Below are 17,303 nucleotides of genomic sequence, written 5' to 3'. Positions count from 1 at the left end.
CTGTTGCGCTTAAAAAAAAATTGCAAATTGTTTAACCAAAGTAGTACGTTTAATTTCCCCCTATTTTGAAGACCTATAACTTTTTCATTTTTCTGTATAAGTGGCGGTATGAGGGCTCATTTTTTGAGACTTAAAGGGGTATTCCAGGATTTATTTTCTTCAGCCTTTGAGCCTATAATGGCAAGTTAAATTACAGAGTAATCTACTTGGCTTAATTTGGTCGCCCCTGTATGCCCTGGACACAGTTAAGGTTTGTGAAGCTTGCTCAGCTTGTAAGTGTGGGACTCTTATCCGCTAATTCCGGAGTCCCGGCTGTTGGTGTGATCATAAATGTCTGGCAGTAATCCTTTTAGATGCTGTGATCAAAGTTGATCGCAGCATGTAAAAGTGTTAAAATGCTGATAACACTGATCAATTCTTTTCTATGGCATTGTATTAAACAGTGTTCGAAAGAGTGCATGTAACAATTCCCTGTGGGGACTAAAAAATTGTGGGTAAAATAATGGGTGCAATGCTGGTCCATGCGGGTGAAGCAGACCTCTGGCAGGTGCTAGAGATAGGGAGAGAATGATATGGTAATTACATGCACCCTATTGTATAACCGCTGTGTTCAGACTGGGTGTGTTTTCTTTAAGATACCATGCAGTATGAACTGTGTCTGTCAGTCACCTCTTCTCTCAGCTCCTCCACAATGCCAGCACATGCCATGCCCAGAGAGACTTGCATGAACGGCAGACACACACTTCCCTGTCAGGCAAGCAGATTGGAAAAGTTCAAGGTGAAGGCTGCTCCCTGACCTTAGGCTGCGCCGACAGGACACAGGGCTTCACTTGTAGCCTACCTAACCGACCATGTTCGTTGTCACTGGTGAGTGCTCTCTCTGCATGATGACATCTAAGGAGGAGTCCTTGGCCTATAGTAAGTATACCAGTTTGCAGGCCAACCACTCATTATGTTGCCACCAGCATTTCCCCCTGATAAAGCGCTGCCCTAGGCCTGGGCTTTGTTGGCCCAGTGAAAGATATGCTGCTGCTTTAACATACAATCTTCACATGCCCTAGGTTCATCAAAATCTGGCACATCTAAAGACCTTTTTTTTTTTGCCTTCTTTAGGCAATAACAATGCACCAATATTTTGGCACATTTATGCCACACAGCATTGCAATTTAAGCCACTCCTTCTTTTGCCCATGCCATACCCCCTTTTCCCGCACCCTTTCTGTTCTTTTTCTTCTGTGAAATGTGTCTTACGTGCTATGTGGCGTAATTGTAGTTCTGTGTTATTTTTTTTTTTTTTTTTTTGCTTCCCTTGCGATACATACCTCTTGTAAAGACTGAACCGTAGCAATTCTGTGCTTTATGGCAGCTGAAATGGATGGCAGTCAGTCCCTTCCCCAGAAACCAAGGATGTGCACAATCTATAATATTACTATTCTTTCTTATCAAGTTCTAGAGCAGTACAATAGAGTGAAAACGTTGGCCCAGGTTTTTCACAGCATACAAAATGACGGTTGTCTCAGATTTTTCCCGGGCTGCAATGCGGCCAAGACCTGACATCACTAGTCAGGTGATGGCAGGGAGCCTGTCTGTTTCAATAGGTGGGTGGAGGGAGAGAGATCAATCTGCAACTAATGCAACAGTTATTAATGGTACTTATTCTGATTGGGTGACTGTTACTAGTGGGGTACCTCAGGGGTCAGTCTTGGGTCCTGTTCTATTTAATATATTCATTAATGACCTTGTAGAGTGGTTGAATAGTAAAGTAGCAATCTTTGCAGATGATAAACTCTGTAAAGCGGCAAACACTATAGAGGACAGTGCACTGTTACAAATGGATCTGGATAGGTTGGAGGTTTGGACTGGGAAGTGGCAGATGAGGTCCAACACTGATAATTGTAAGGTAATGCACACGGGGAAGAAAATACCTAATAACTATGTATAAATATATCAGTGGGCCGTACAGAGATCTCTCCCATGATCTATTTATACACAGGACTGTATCTATAACAAGGGGGCATCCACTACGTCTAGAGGAAAGAAGGTTTCTACACCAGCAAAGACCGGGGTTCTTTACTGTAAGAGCAGTGAGACTGTGGAATTCTCTCCCGGAGGAGGTGGTCATGGTGAACACTGTGAAAGAGTAAAAAAGGGGTCTGGATGCATTTTTTGGAGAGTAATTACCTTACAGGTTATGGATACTAGATTTATAGGGACAGAACGTTGATGCAGAGATTTATTCGGAAGGAATTTTTACCTCTAGTATGAGGGTTTTTAGCCTTCCTCTGGATCAACTCAGTAGGCACTCATTAGGGATATAGGTTGAACTTGGTGGACTCTGGTTGTTTTCAGCTTATGAACTATGTAACTGTGTAAGCTGTAGGCACCCTGATTGAAAACCACAGGTCTTTTGAATGGATGCAGATCATTTATATTTCAATGGGTGAGGTGGCTGATGTATGGGAGGGAGAAACATTTAATTATGGGATTTGTAGGCAAAGAAGAAAACTCAAACAGCAAATACCAGTTTGAAAAAAGCTAGACACAGTGTCATGGTAATCTCACAAAATAGCCATTTAGCCCCAAGACAAGTGAAGATCCTTCCTAAGCATGTCCATTACTGTCTGCCAGGTACATACTAAAATCACTTTATGGTGGATAACCACTTTAAATGTTTTAAGATTTTTTCTTAAATGATACTAGTCACATAAAAATATATAAAGAGTAACAGCTCCAGAATATTCGGGGAAAAATCTGTAACAATAATAAACCCTGATTTAAATAACATGCAATTTTCTGACAATGCATTCCTTTTAAAGAGAGAACATGAAGTGACTGAAACTAACATTGTGTCTATGTCTGTAATTGCCTGTGAGAGTACTATTCGAGACTGGATCTGTTCATTCTTGAATATGAATATATTATGCCATTTTTATTTATTTATTTATTCATTCATTTTTTAATCTCTCTTTTTCTGTAGGTATCTGGCCCTCCGAAGAGGTATTGGCCTACTATTGTCTCAAACACAAAGACTTGTTCAGGTGAAGAATAAAGTGCATGCATGTACCTTGGTAGTAATGTCTCCTTTCTATTAGATTGGTTATGATGTATGGGGGGAAAAGTACAAGGTGACAAGGTGTTGCTGCTGACAAGGCATGCTAAACTGCCTGTAGGTACTAATATTGCACAGCAAGCTTTGCTGTACGTCAAAGAATTCTGATTTCCACTTGAGGCATTTTATTTCACTTTGATTTTTTGGGAAACAAAAGTGAGTCTTCAGTCAATCAATGCGTATTGTGAAGGTCAGGGAGAATAACAGGCATTTCGGCAACTCTTTTCTGTCATTAGAACTATTGAGCATTATGCAATAAAAAATACCGTATCATTTAGCTGTGTCTGCTGGCAATGGTCATATCAGCAGACTGTGTATTTTCTTACTTTTAATACCTGGTGCCGTGCCAGCCCTGAAGCAATTTGATTTTAATAGGCCCGACGTAGTCCTAACCATTGGGGAGATGCTGGCCAGGTTTCTTTTGTAAAGTCACACAGTTCTTTATGGTAACATGATCTTGCTTGGCCGAAATACAAAGTTGCCTTGAGGTAGTAAATTTGAAATGTATTTAAAATAAATAAATACAAAAATAAATAAATAAATACAAAAATATGTAAATAAATAAATGCATAAAAAATAAAATAAATAAATAATAAATAATTTAAATAAGTAAATAAATAACAATTAAAAATAAGTCACAAACGAGGTGAACGATTTTCCTTTTTTTTTCTTTTTTTTTCTTTTTTTTGTACATTTTTTTATACTGTTTCAAAAGTTCTGCGTTGTTTGCAGGAAGAAGACAGAGAGAGAGAGAGGATTAATCATGCAATTTTGTGCTAACAATTACATTTCGCTACTTTAGCAAGTTTCAGTTTTAATAGAGAATACTATTGACAAAGGAGAAAGGGAAAAAGAACAGAAAAAAAAAAAAAAGAGTCTCTGATTTTTTCGCTCAGCGGTGGTAATGTCGCAGCAAACACTAATGAGGGGACCCCCACGGCTCTGCCTGCTTTGTGACTTTTCTTTATCATAATTATTTTTAAAACGCAAAACGCCATGAGGTCGCCTGGTAGTGTCCCTACAACTTCCTGGCAACTTTTTATTTTTTATTTTTTTGTGTGTGTTTTTCTTCTTCTTCTTCCTCCTCTGCAGATGGCAGCTTGTTCTTGTAACATATATATGTCTGCCCATTTTCTTCTTATTTGTATGGTTTCTTTTCTGTTTTGCAGGGACCTTGCTGTGTGTGAGCTAGGGGGTGGCATGACATGCTTGGCTGGTCTCATGGTAGGTTTTTTCTCAATTCCAATTCCATTCACAGAGTGGAACAAAAGGGGAAACAGTTCCACTGCCACCAACCGCTGGGTCAGAGAACTGTCAACAGCCTCAGCTGCAGTCAAGCTGCAGTCTTGAGAGATCTTCCTAGGCTGCCTCGCTTTTCGTTCCGTATTGATTTTATAGTTGCCTCGGAGAGGAGAAACGTTTTTTCCTTGAGAGTAGTCGATATCTCTTGTTGTGACATTCCAGTCCACAATATGTTACGTCTTGCCATAGTTGAAGCTTTCTTTTTTCCCTCCCCAGATTATAGTCCCATTTGCTAAAATACAGGAATAGCCTGGCAAATCACAGTTGGAGCGCCATGATATAGCAGCTAATGTTTTGCTGTCATTATTACACCAACAAACATGATCCAGAGCCGCTCGGTAATTAGATTCTTTTGAATTAGATCGGCCATTCAGGAGAGTCAGTGACCATTCTTCGGTTCGCAAGTCATGTATTCAGAAGATACACTGCTCAAAAAAATAAAGGGAACACTTAAACAACACAATATAACTCACAAGTAAAATCACACTTCTGTGAAATCACACTGTCCACTCAGGAAGCAACACTGATTGACAATCAATTTCACATGCTGTTGTGCAAATGGAACAGAAAACAGGTGGAAATTATAGGCAATTAGCAAGACACCTCAATAAAGGAGTGGTTCGACATGTGGTGACCACAGACCACTTCTCAGTTCCTATGCTTCCTGGCTAATGTTTTGGTCACTTTTGAATGCTGGCGGTGCTTTCACTCTAGTAGTAGCATGAGACGGAGTCTACAACCCACACACGTGGCTCAGGTAGTGCAGCTCATCCAGGATGGCACATCAATGCGAGCTGTGACAAGAAGGTTTGCGGTGTCTGTCAGCGTAGTGTCCAGAGCATGGAGGTGCTACCAGGTGACAGGCCAGTACATCAGGAGTCGTGGAGGAGGCCGTAGGAGGGCAACAACTCAGCAGCAGGACCCCTATCTCCGCCTTTATGCAAGGAGGAGCACTGCCAGAGCCCTGCAAAATGACCTCCAGCAGGCCACAAATGTGCATATGTCCACTCAAATGATCAGAAACAAACTCCATGAGGGTGGTATGAGGGCCCAACACCGTGCAGGACATTTGGCATTTGCCAGAGAACACCAAGATTGGCAAATTTGCCACTGGCGCCCTGTGCTCTTCACAGATGAAAGCAAAATGTGAATTCAGGTAGAAGACAGACATGGTCGCACATCCACAATCTTGCACAATGATCTAATTGCTTCTCAGCATAATTTCAAAAACTAACAGGTTGTTAGTATATATGTTTTGATCAAAAAGTACAAAGTCCACTCGCCACGTCAAGGCCACCTATTTAGAGTGGGTCCATAACGTCCCTAGCATAAAATGGTGTAGCACTGGGCGGCGACCACCACCGCCGCGACACCAATGCCCACAGGGGGAACGACCCACTGCCAGAGCGGCCCCAATGCCACTCAAACCAGTCCATGGGTCGCACCTCCCCGCAGACACGGCGCCACGGCAGCAACAGTGTTTGAACATGTGTCTGCACTCTTCCCCACCCCCTCAGCCCAACCCTATATAAGTAGTAGTTAGCTACACATGGGCCATTTCTTTCCTAGCAGCCTCCCAGTCTGACTGGGAGAGCATGGTAAGTGAGCTGTAGCACCCTGTTCACACTGGTGTGGTGCTGTGCGGCGTCTGTTGCTGCCGTGGCGCCGTGTCTGCGGGGAGGTGCGACCCATGGACTGGTTTGAGTGGCATTGGGGCCACTCTGCCAGTGGATCGTTCCCCCGTTCCCCCTGTGGGCACTGGTGTCGCGACGGTGGTGGTCGCCGCCCAGTGCTACACCATTTTATGCTAGGGACGTTAGGGATCCACTCTAAATAGGTGGCCTTGACGTGGCGAGTCGGCTTTGTACTTTTTGATCAAAGCGTATATACTAACAACCTGTTAGTTTTTTAAATTATGCTGAGAAGCAATTAGATCATTGTGCAAGATTGTAGATATGCGACCATGTCTGTCTTCTACCTGAATTCACAGATGAAAGCAGGTTCACACTGAGCACATATGACAGAGGTGACAGAGTCTGGAGATGCCGTCAAGAACGTTCTGCTGCCTGCAACATCCTCCTGCATGACTGGTTTGGTGGTGGGTCAGTAATGGTGTGGGATGGCATTTCTTTTGGGGGCTGCACAGCCCTCCATGTGCTTACTAGAGGTAGCCTGACTGCCATTAGGTACCGAGATGAGATCCTCAGACCCCTTGTGAGACCATATGCTGGTGCGGTTGGCCTTGGGTTCCTCCTGATGCAAGACAATGCTAGAACTCATGTGGCTGGTGCTCTGTGTTCTATACAGATGAAAGCAGGTTCACACTGAGCACATGGGACAGAGGTGACAGAGTCTGGAAACACCGTGGAGAACGTTCTGCTGACTGCAACATCCACTATCATGACTGGTTTGGTGATGGGTTAGTAATTGTGTGGGTTGGCATTTCTTTGGGGGCCGCACAGCCCTCCATGTGCTTGCCAGAGGTAGCCTGACTGCCATTAGGTACCGAGATGAGATCCTCAGACCCCTTGTGAGACCATATGCTGGTGCGGTTGGCCTTGGGTTCCTCCTGATGCAAGACAATGCTAGAACTCATGTGGCTGGAGTGTGTCAGCAGTTCCTGCAAGAGGAAGGCATTGATGTTATGGACTGGCCCATCTGTTTCCCAGACCTGAATCTGATTGTGCACATCTGGGACATCATGTCTCGCTCCATCCACCAACGCCACATTGCACCACAGACTGTCCAGGAGTTGGCGGATGCTTTAGTCCAGGTCTGGGAGGACATCCATCAGGAGACCATCCACCACCTCATCAGGAGCATGCCCAGGCGTTGTAGGGAGGTCATACGGCACGTGGAGGCCACACACACTACTGACACTCATTTTGACTTGTTTTAAGGACATTACATCAAAGTTGCATTAGCATGTATTGTGGTTTTCCACTTTGATTTTGAGTGTTATTTCATATCCAGACCTCCAGGGGTTGATAAATTTGATTTCCATTGATAATTTTTGTGTAATTTTGTTGTCAGCACATTCAACTACGTAAAGACGAAAGTATGTCATGCGATTAGTTCATTCATTCAAATCTAGGATGTGTTGGTTATCTTGGTGTTCCCTTTATTTTTTTGAGCAGTGTATTATGTTGCAGCCCTGTGCATTAGACAAGTTTCTATGTCTCGACAAATAAAGGCATATTGTTACACTGATTGGCATTTGACAAACCTGTCGCATTTATACAATGTGTTGAGGTTACAGCCCAATGTGCGAGGATGTCAAGCTCACACAAAAAATTACCCTCACAAAGCCATCAGCTTGCAATGCAAAGTTATATGAAGGGCACCAGGCAGCCAGACAGAAAGAGGCTGAAAGGCAGAATGACAGGCCTGGTATGATGGTTCTACTAGATAAACAGAACCCGCAAATGAAAGCCTCTCGGAATACCATCATCCGTTGTCACAATGCAATTACTGAACAGAATGATAGCAAGATAGAGACTCCCGCAAATGGAAAGATAAAAGTATTGACTGATTTGATTGAATGATTAAAATAATGCAGACATAAAATGAAAAAGATTGAAGATTGTTACAGAGAAATAGTGGAAGAAGCATGATACTGAATGCTTGTCACTCCTGGGTCTACTTCCACGCAGCCAGTGTTTCCTCACTCCATTTCCCCTTCTGCTTCTTCCCTATAGGTTGCAATTTCTGCGGAAGCAAAAGAAGTTCTCCTGACGGATGGTAACGAAAAGGCTGTTACAAGTATCCTTATTAAAGAGTACCTGTCATGATCTTGCTAAATGTTATAATCCCCCCAGTTCACTGCCCCCATCATGATAAACCACCCCCTGCCTTTATTTTTTTTTAATTTTTTTTCCTACCTTGATATTGCTCTGTATTTTCTGCTCAGTCTTTCAGATTCACAGACTGGGAAAGGGTGTTCCCCAGCAGGTGTGACATCATCTGAAGCCATACGGGGGAGAACTTCCCCCACTCTGCTTCACAAAATTTAGCTTTTTTTTTTTTTTTAACTTTGAAGCTCTCTGCTTGTAAGGAAAATAGACATACCAAATAAATTATATATTGATTCACATATACAATATATCTACTTTATGTTGGCATCTTAAAGTCGACATGTTTTTACTTTTTGAAGACATTACAGGGCTTCAAAGTATAGCAGCAATTTTCGACAAAATTTTCAAAATCTGAATTTTTCTGGGACCAGCTCAGTTTTGAAGTGGATTTGAAGGGCCTTCATAGAAATACCCCATAAATGACCCCATTATAAAAACTGCACCCCTCAAAGTATAAAAAATGACATTAAGAAAGTGTGTTAACCCTTTAGGTGTTTCACAGGAATAGCAGCAAAGTAAAGGAGAAAATTCAAAATCATTATTTTTTTACACTCTCATGTCCTTGTAGACCCAGTTTTTGAATTTTTATAAGGGGTAAAAGGCTCAGAAGGGATGGAGTGACAATGGGATTTTGGAGAGTGAGTTTTTCTGAAATGGTTTTAGGCATTTAGGAAGCCCCTATAGTGCCAGAACAGCAAAAAAAAAATCCAACATGACATACTATTTTGGAAACTACACCCCTCAAGGAACGTAACAAGGGGTACCGTGAGCCTTAGCACCCCACAGGTGTTTGACGACTTTTCGTTAAAGTTGGATGTGTAAATGATTTTTTTTTTCACTAAAATGCAGGTTTTTCTACAAATTTTACATTTGAAACCCCATCTCCTTAAAGTATGGAAATACCCCATGTGTTGACATCAAGTGCTCTGCGGGTGCACTACAATGCTCAGAAGAGAAGGAGTCACATTTGGCTTTTGGAAAGCATATTTTGCTGAAATGGTTTTTGGGGGGCATGTCGCATTTAGGAAACCCCTATGGTGCCAGAACAGCAAAAAAACCTACATGGCATTCAATTTTGGAAACTACACCCCTCAAGGAACGTAAAAAGGGGTACAGTGAGCCTTTACACCGCACAGGTGTTTGACAAATTTCCGCTAATTTGATTTGGACATGAAAATGAAAATGTAGATTTTTTTCACTAAAATGCTGGTGTTACCCCAAAGTTTTCATTTTCATTTTCACATTTCATTTTTACTTCTGAGTATGGAAATACCATATATGTGGACGTAAAGTGCTCTCTGGGCGAACAATAATGCTCAGAAGAGAAGGAGCGCCATTGAGCTTTTGGAGAGAGAATTTGGTTGGAATAGAAGTCGGGGGTCATGGTGCCCCTGTGGTACCAGAACAGTGAACCCCCCCACATGTGACCCCATTTTGGAAACTACACCCCTCAGATTTTAGTAAGGGGTGCAGTGAGCATTTACACCCCACTGGCATTTGACAGATCTTTGGAACAGAGGGCTGTTCCAAAAATCTGTCAGACACCTGTGGGGCATAAATGCTCACTGTACCCCTTACTACATTCTGTGAGGGGTGTAGTTTCCAAAATGGGGTCACATGTGGGGGGGCCCACTGTTCTGGCACCATGGGGCTTTGTATACACACATGGCCTTCAATTTCGGACACATTCTCTCTCCAAAAGCCCAACGGCGCTCCTTCTTTTCTGAGCATTGTAGTTCACCTGCAGAGCACTTTGCATCCACATATGGGGTATTTCCATACTCCGAAGAAATGGGGCTACAAATTTGGGGGGGCTTCTTTCCTATTTTACCTTGTGAAAATGAAAAATGTAGGGCAACACCAGCATTTTAGTTAAAAAAAATAAATAAATAATTCACATCCAACTTTAACGAACATTTGTCAAACACCTGTGGGGTGCTAAGGCTCACTATACCCCTTGTTACATTCAGTGAGGTGTGCAGTTTCCAAAATGGGGTCACATGTGGGTATTTATTGTTTTGCATTTATGTCAGAACCACTATAAATTCAGCCAACCCTGTGCAAATCCCCAATTTAGACCTCAAATGTATATGGTGCGCTCTCAATTCTGAGCCCTGTTGTGCACCCGCAGAGCACTTTGCGTCCACATATGGGGTATTTCCGTATTCAGGGGAAATTGCGTTACAATTTTTGGGGGTCTTTTTTTTCCTTTTACCGCTTGTGAAATTTTAAAGTAGGGGGCAACACCAGCATGGTAGTGTAAAAAAAGAAAATAAATTTACACTAACATGCTGGTGTAGACCCAACTTTACCTTTTCATAAGGGGTAAAAGGAAAAAGAGACCCCCAAAACGCAATTTCTCCCGAGTACGGAAATACCCCATATGTGGCACTTTACTGTTGCCTTGAAAAACGACAGGGCTCCAAAGCGAGAGAGTGCCATATGCATTTGAGGCCTAAATTGGGATTTGCATCCGCCACCAAAATACCCTACGGCAGTGTTTCCCAAACAGGGTGCCTCCAGCTATTGCGAAACTCCCAGCATGCCTTGACAGTCAGTGGCTGTCCGGCAATACTGGGAGTTGTTGTTTTTCAACAACTGGAGACTCCGTTTTGGAAACAGTGCCGTACTAGACGGGGGGACTGTGTAGGGGTGTGTGTATATGTAATTTTTTACTTCCTGTTTTGTGTAAGTGTAGTGTAGTGTTTTTAGGGTACATTCACATGGGCGGCAGCTTACAGTGAGTTTCTTGCTGGGAGTTTGAGCTGCGGTGGAAAATTTACGCATCTCAGACTTGCAGCAGAAAACTTGTTGTAAATGCTGGGAGTTGTAGTTATGCAACAGCTGGAGGAACATTGGTTGTGAAACACTGAGAGTTTACTTAACTCAGTGTTTTGCAACCAGTGTGGCTCCCAGCATGTACGGTCTCTCAGTGCATGCTGGGAGTTGTATTTTTGCAACAGCTGGAGGCACACTGGTTGCGAAACGCATAGTTAGGACACAAACTCTGTTTCACAACCAGCGTGCCTTCAGCTGTTGCAAAACTGCAACTCTCAGCATGCATTGACAGCCGAAGGGCATACTGATAGTTGTAGTTTTGCAACAGCTGGAGGCACACTTTTTCATAGTCTGTGCATGCTTCAACACGCAGCATGTACAGACAACTAAGGGGCATGCTGGGAGTTGTAGTTGAAACTCCAGCTGTTGCAAAACTATAACTCCCAGTATGCCCTTTGGCTGTGCATACTGAGAGTTGTTGCTAAGCAACAGCAGGAGGTGAACAGGCCTCAGCTCCTGCTGTATCCTGCCACCTGCATCGCCGGCACCACTTCCGCTGCTGCCACAGCTCCTGCTGCTCCTGTCCGCCTCCGCTGCTCCTTAGGGGACCCCGTCCGGGTCAGGCAAAGGTAGAAGACCCCCGTCACTGCCCCGATTGCCGCTCTGATCATCGGCCAGCAGGGTAGTGATTGGTCGGTCATTTCGACTGATCAATCACGTGATCGTGAGGTGGCACCCGTGCCACCTCACTCCTGCTGGGTAAGGATGAATGGGGCTATCTCAGGAACCACCCAGGGGTTTGCTTGGGGTGCCTGCTGAATGATTTCAGCAGGCATCCCGGTCCGGTCCCTATCCGGCGAGTGGCAGGGACCGGAATTCCCACAGGCATACAGGTACGCCCTTGGTCCTTAAAGAGGCACTGTTATTGTTAAAAACTTTTCATATATTGCAGGACTCATAATAATATGACATTTCACAATATACACCTGTTAAAAAAAATAAAAATTTTCACTTGAAATTCAAGCTCAAAATAGCCACCTCTAGGGGTCGCCTGTCTTTTAGCCAGACAGACTAGTCTAGATTTTACAGCATACTGTCCGTAAAGCATACCTTTATCCAGTATAGGAGATTTCTATTGTGTATGCAAAACTACAGATAAAGGATGTGTGGACATGCTGGGAGCTGTAGTTTTAAAACAGCTGGAGGCAACACTGCTCTAACACAGTTATTTACAAACATTGCAGCTTCAGTTGTTACTAAACTACAACTCCCAGCATGCTGAAATAGTCAAAGCTTTCTCGGACTCCTGAATGACCAAGAAGTTGATCAGACATTCTGGAGTCTGTGAAAGATGAATGACATACATAGTGACAGCTATGCTGATTAGTATCCAGCTTTACTAGGAGAAGATAAAACAGATAGAACATATATTCATAAAAATGCTGTACTTTTATCTAAAAAATCCTTGCACTAATTTTATAAAGATCTCTTCTTATATTTATACATTTTATCCTGTTCTGAATTCACCATAATGTCTTCTGATTACTGCAGGCAAGCTCCAAGTATCTTCCTCTGACAAATGACACAGCATAAAACCAGAGAGGAAAGGGTTACAGAGTAGAGAGTACTGATTGGCTGACTGCCCAGGCTTGCTCCTGTGAGGGAGACAGACTGACACGCCCCCTCCAGCCTGCAGAATGAAAAAGTAACTCACCAGCAGATAAATGCTTATATCTCTGGATATATAGGTCCGAGACACATAAAAATTATATGCACATGATCAGGATTGGGTCCTGAGTAACATATTACTTTTTCTTTTTTTTGCACTATGACATGTACGCTTTAAGTACCAGGACGTCAGGGCGTACCCGTACACCCGTGGTCCTTAAGGGGTTAAACAAACTACATTAAACAAAATTTGTATTTACCTTAAGGAGTGTAATAGCAAAAACATTTTTTTATGAAAGTGCCCATTTAAGAATATATGGAGGGCGTCACTACATATTAAAGGAATATTCCGGGATTTATTATTTATTTGACTAAGCTACAGGGGTTGCAAAGTTAATGTAGTTCATATTATAGTGTCTGTACCTGTGTTTCATGGTGGTCTCGTAATTCTACTATGATTTTTGCCTCAAGGTTTATTTTTAACCGCATACAAAATGAGTGTTGTCTCAGGTTTTCCAAGGTTGCAGTGCAGCCAGAGACATTACATCACTAGTCAGGTATTTTAGAGGGAGTCTGTCTTTGAGGGATATCATTCTGCAGGAATTCAAATTTTGCAACAGCTGTAGGCACCCTGGTCAGAAAACATTGGTCTATTGCATTGAAGGGATCACAGATGTGTTTCAATGGGTGGGGTGGCTGATATGTGGGAGGGAGAAAAGTGACCTCACACTTACAAACAAAGAACGAACTCCAGGAAATAGCCATTTCACTTAAGATATCTACAGTATCATGGTAATCTCACAACACAGCCATTTAGCCCCAAGACCAGCATAGATCCTTCCTAAGCATGTCCATTACTGTCTGCAGGGCCGGTTCTGCCTATAGGAAAAATGGGCAGCCGCTCTGCCCTCTTGAAGAAAGTCATTAGCCAGCCAGCATCCACAACCCCTGCCGCTCATCCGAAGCACCCGCCCAGCCAGCACCGCAGTCACCCCTCCCCCCCCCTGGTACCATAATAATCTGCATTCTTCAGACTGCTGGAGGAGCGCAGTGCCACCTCTGAGGCCAGACAGGCAGGTCCATCCAGCATCCTGACATCGCACACGCCTCAAACAAACCTCTACCTCATGGGGCGGGTGTATGTAGTGTGTCACCGCAGTAGTAAGGGGGCATGTAAGCGTGTCAAAGAACGGAGCCTCAGAGGATGACAAAAATCCTTGCACCAGCTCTGACTGTCTCGCAGGTAAGTACTAAAATCACCTTATGGTGGATAACGCCTTTAATGATTGAAGGTATTCGAAAAGGGAAAAAGAGAAAAAATAATATATATATATATATATATATATATATATATATATATATATATAGACTAGGTAGTTCACGTAACACTTGTGCCCTCTCATTGAAGGAAAAAAACAGGAGGATTTTTTGGCCTATATCTTTGAAGAACAAAAACAACAAAGATGTGGCCTCAAATAGCAGTTGTGCATATATATTGGGGAGCAGATCCTACACTTGTGGTCTGTTGCTAAGGACGATCCCCAGCATAAAATGCATACAATGGAGGATTCCTGCAGCAGACCACAAGTACCACAATGGCATCCTACACCAGATAAAAAGGAGTGGATTTAGAATAGAATACTACAATACAGGAATTTAGGTGCACTACTGTGGCAGATGTAAACAATGACATTGGCTAACCCTCAAAACTGATGATAAAATTGAGACAATTGCCAGTATATCCTTAGATGAAGGACATAATTGAGCCCGCACACCAATGCCAAGGTTTATTAAGTAGCGTCAGACCTAACACTAACCTACATGTGCGTGAGGGGCCAGTGGGCAATTACTGCAGCATTAAGTCCAGCTCACAGACTGCTCCCGGGTTACCTCCAGTGTGGCTGGGCACACATACAATGGGAGGTGGGAGAAAGGCTATAAGCCCCACCCAAGTTGGCTGATATGTTGTTGCCCTAACAGGTGCAAATTAATGCTACCTATAGTGATGATACAGGCGCATTAGTATAAATTTTAACAACAAAAACAACAAAGACATGGCCTCAAATGGCAGGAGGTGCTCAACCCCTAATGCATTTGTGCATATATATTGGGGGAGCAGATCCTACACTTGTGGTCCGTTGCTAAGGGTGATCCCCAGCATGAAATGCATACAATGGAGGATTCCTGCAGCAGACCACAAGTACTATAGGTAGCATTAATTTTCACCTGTGAAGCTGGCAACATATCAGACAACTTGGGTGGGGCTTATAGCTTTTCTCCCACCTGGAGGTAACTGTGAGCAGTCTATGAGCCGGACTTAATGCTGCCGTAATTGCCCACTGGCCTCTGGTTTTGCTTATCACACACAGGTAGGTTAGTGTTAGGTCTCGTGCTACTTGAGAAACCTTGGCGTTGGTGTGTGGTCTCAGGTATGTCCTTCATATAAGGATATACTGGCTAATGTCTCAATTTTAACATCAGTTTTGAGGGTTAGCCAATGTCATTGTTTACATCTACCATAGTAGTGCACCTAAATTCCTGTATTGTATTGAAGGAACGGTGCAAGGTACTTCATTGTATGGTTCTAGGGCCAGAATAACTTGACATTTCTTCATGTTCGATAAGTCACAAGATCATTTTGTAGTACAGAAGGCATCAGAATGACGTGTTTGCAAATATATAATTTTTTAAATTTTACCATTGATACATAAATGGGAGTATGTAGAAGAGAGGGAGTGCCAAAGATCAAAATGGGCCTCTGTTATGTTACCCTGCTGTGCTGACCAGGTTAGAAGGGCTTGATGTTTGGATTTTTCCTGCTTTTAGCTTTTCCATGATCCTAGTGCTGATTTTTTATTTATTATACCAATACAGTTCTGGTAGCCCAGTGGTTAGTATTGTTACCTTGCTTGGGGTCCTGGATTCAAGTCCCACCAAGGAAAAAAAATGGATATGCATGGAGTTTGTATGTGCTCTTTTGGGGAGATTTATCAAAACCTGTGCAGTGAAAAAGCTGACCAGTTGCCCATAGCAACCAATCAGATCACTTGAGAGGCCCTTTTAATAATAAATGAAGCAATCTGATTGGTTGCTATGGGCAACTGGTTTGCTCAGTTATTGATAAATCTCCCCATTTATGTTTATGTAGATTGCCTCTACAAAATGGGGAATGGCATAGATTTAAAAGTTATAAAAAAAAGACTGGCAAGTGCTTGCCCCCTTTCACCTAGGTGTCTATAGCAGCCTCATAGTCTGCCTCAATCGCCTTTAGGTATATAGAATTTAAGTTCTCTGCGGCTAGATTGATAAAGCCAAAATGATATGTTACTATGTTTTAAAGTAGATAAAGACAACATTGTAGACAAAAAAGATATAGGGGGTTCTCCTTTGGGTGTTAAACCTATAAAAAAATAAACAGTGAGCATACACTTTAAAGAGTTTAATCTGGCGTTTTGCAAAAATTGATATTCTGTGAGGCCGGGGAAAATAAAAAACAACCCTATACTTACCTAGCCCCATCCTCCACTGATCCCTTGCTGCTCCCGTTTGGGTTTGTCTGGTCCCCTGAACTTCTGTCTTCTTTCTGCCTTAGGACCAGTGCTCGATGCAGGACCTGCATGTGACCAGTAAGTGGCTGACGTGGCAGGACCTGCAGCAAGCCCTTGTCTTGGAAGTTGGAGGAAGACAACAGATCAGGAGCTAACAGAGCTGTATGGGACCGTGGGACCGGCGCTGGTAAGTATAGGTTTTTATTTTTTCTGTTTTTTATTTTACCGGCCCCAGCAGATTATGAATTTTTGCAAGTACTGGAATAGTTAAGATTATTAAATAGAAGTCATTTACAAATCTGTACAACTTTCTGGCACCATTTGATTTAAAAAAAGTTTTCCACTGGAGTACCACTTTAATCTTTTCCATACATAAATGGGTTGTATCATAAAGACATCTCCTTCCATGACTTAATAGGATGGTCCCTGCTCCACTTACAATGGCCTCAGGTTATAAAGCAACTCAACTTAAAGACTGAGTAATAATGTCCACTTTTTATCCCTCACTCCAAGAGGTTAAAACTTAACTTTTAATTCTAAATTATAATTGTGAGCAACAGAAAGTGAAAGTTTAAAACCCAGCACTATCATCCACGTATTATAATGTATTCATTGTCGCTCATAAGTGTACAGTATTCCACATTCCCTAAGCACACCTGCAGTGTGTGCTCAAGATAAAGGTGCTTATGTTGAACTTAAAATACAATCATAGTGCCGCGCCTAACATGTTTCGACACAGACAAGACGTCCTCAGAGGTTATGGAACAATGACTCAAAAAAAAAAACACACATGGCAGAGGGTTTTATAACCTGTTTTATAACCTATACTTTAATATGAGATAAAAAGCCACATCTCTGAATTACAACCAATGGCACTACAAACCATGTATTGACACAAACATACATTTCAATACATGGCTTGTGTTGCCATGTTTTGATGTCATATTGAGAGGTTATAAAACCCTCTGTGCTGCATTTTTTTTAAATCATTGCCCCATAACCTCTGAGGATGTCACCTCTGTGACGAAACATGTTAGGAGGGGCA

At 42.6% G+C, this 17,303-nt stretch overlaps 1 protein-coding gene across 2 annotated transcripts in view; it reads left to right on the top strand.

Annotated features, from left to right (window-relative positions):
• CAMKMT (calmodulin-lysine N-methyltransferase) overlaps positions 1-17,303 on the top strand; it is a 502,992-nt gene that overhangs the window by 349,860 nt on the left and 135,829 nt on the right. For both annotated transcript variants that reach the window (XM_056568123.1, XM_056568124.1), the window contains exons 4-6: positions 2,977-3,037; positions 4,278-4,332; positions 8,109-8,172. In XM_056568123.1, the coding sequence (XP_056424098.1) occupies positions 2,977-3,037; positions 4,278-4,332; positions 8,109-8,172 (180 nt within the window). The remainder of the gene's footprint in view (positions 1-2,976; positions 3,038-4,277; positions 4,333-8,108; positions 8,173-17,303) is intronic.

This window comes from Hyla sarda, chromosome 3 (assembly GCF_029499605.1).
Source record: "Hyla sarda isolate aHylSar1 chromosome 3, aHylSar1.hap1, whole genome shotgun sequence".
NCBI classification, from domain to species: domain Eukaryota; kingdom Metazoa; phylum Chordata; class Amphibia; order Anura; family Hylidae; genus Hyla; species Hyla sarda.
Note: the sequence above shows the minus strand (reverse complement) of the source record. Positions and strands in the feature narration are given on the sequence as shown.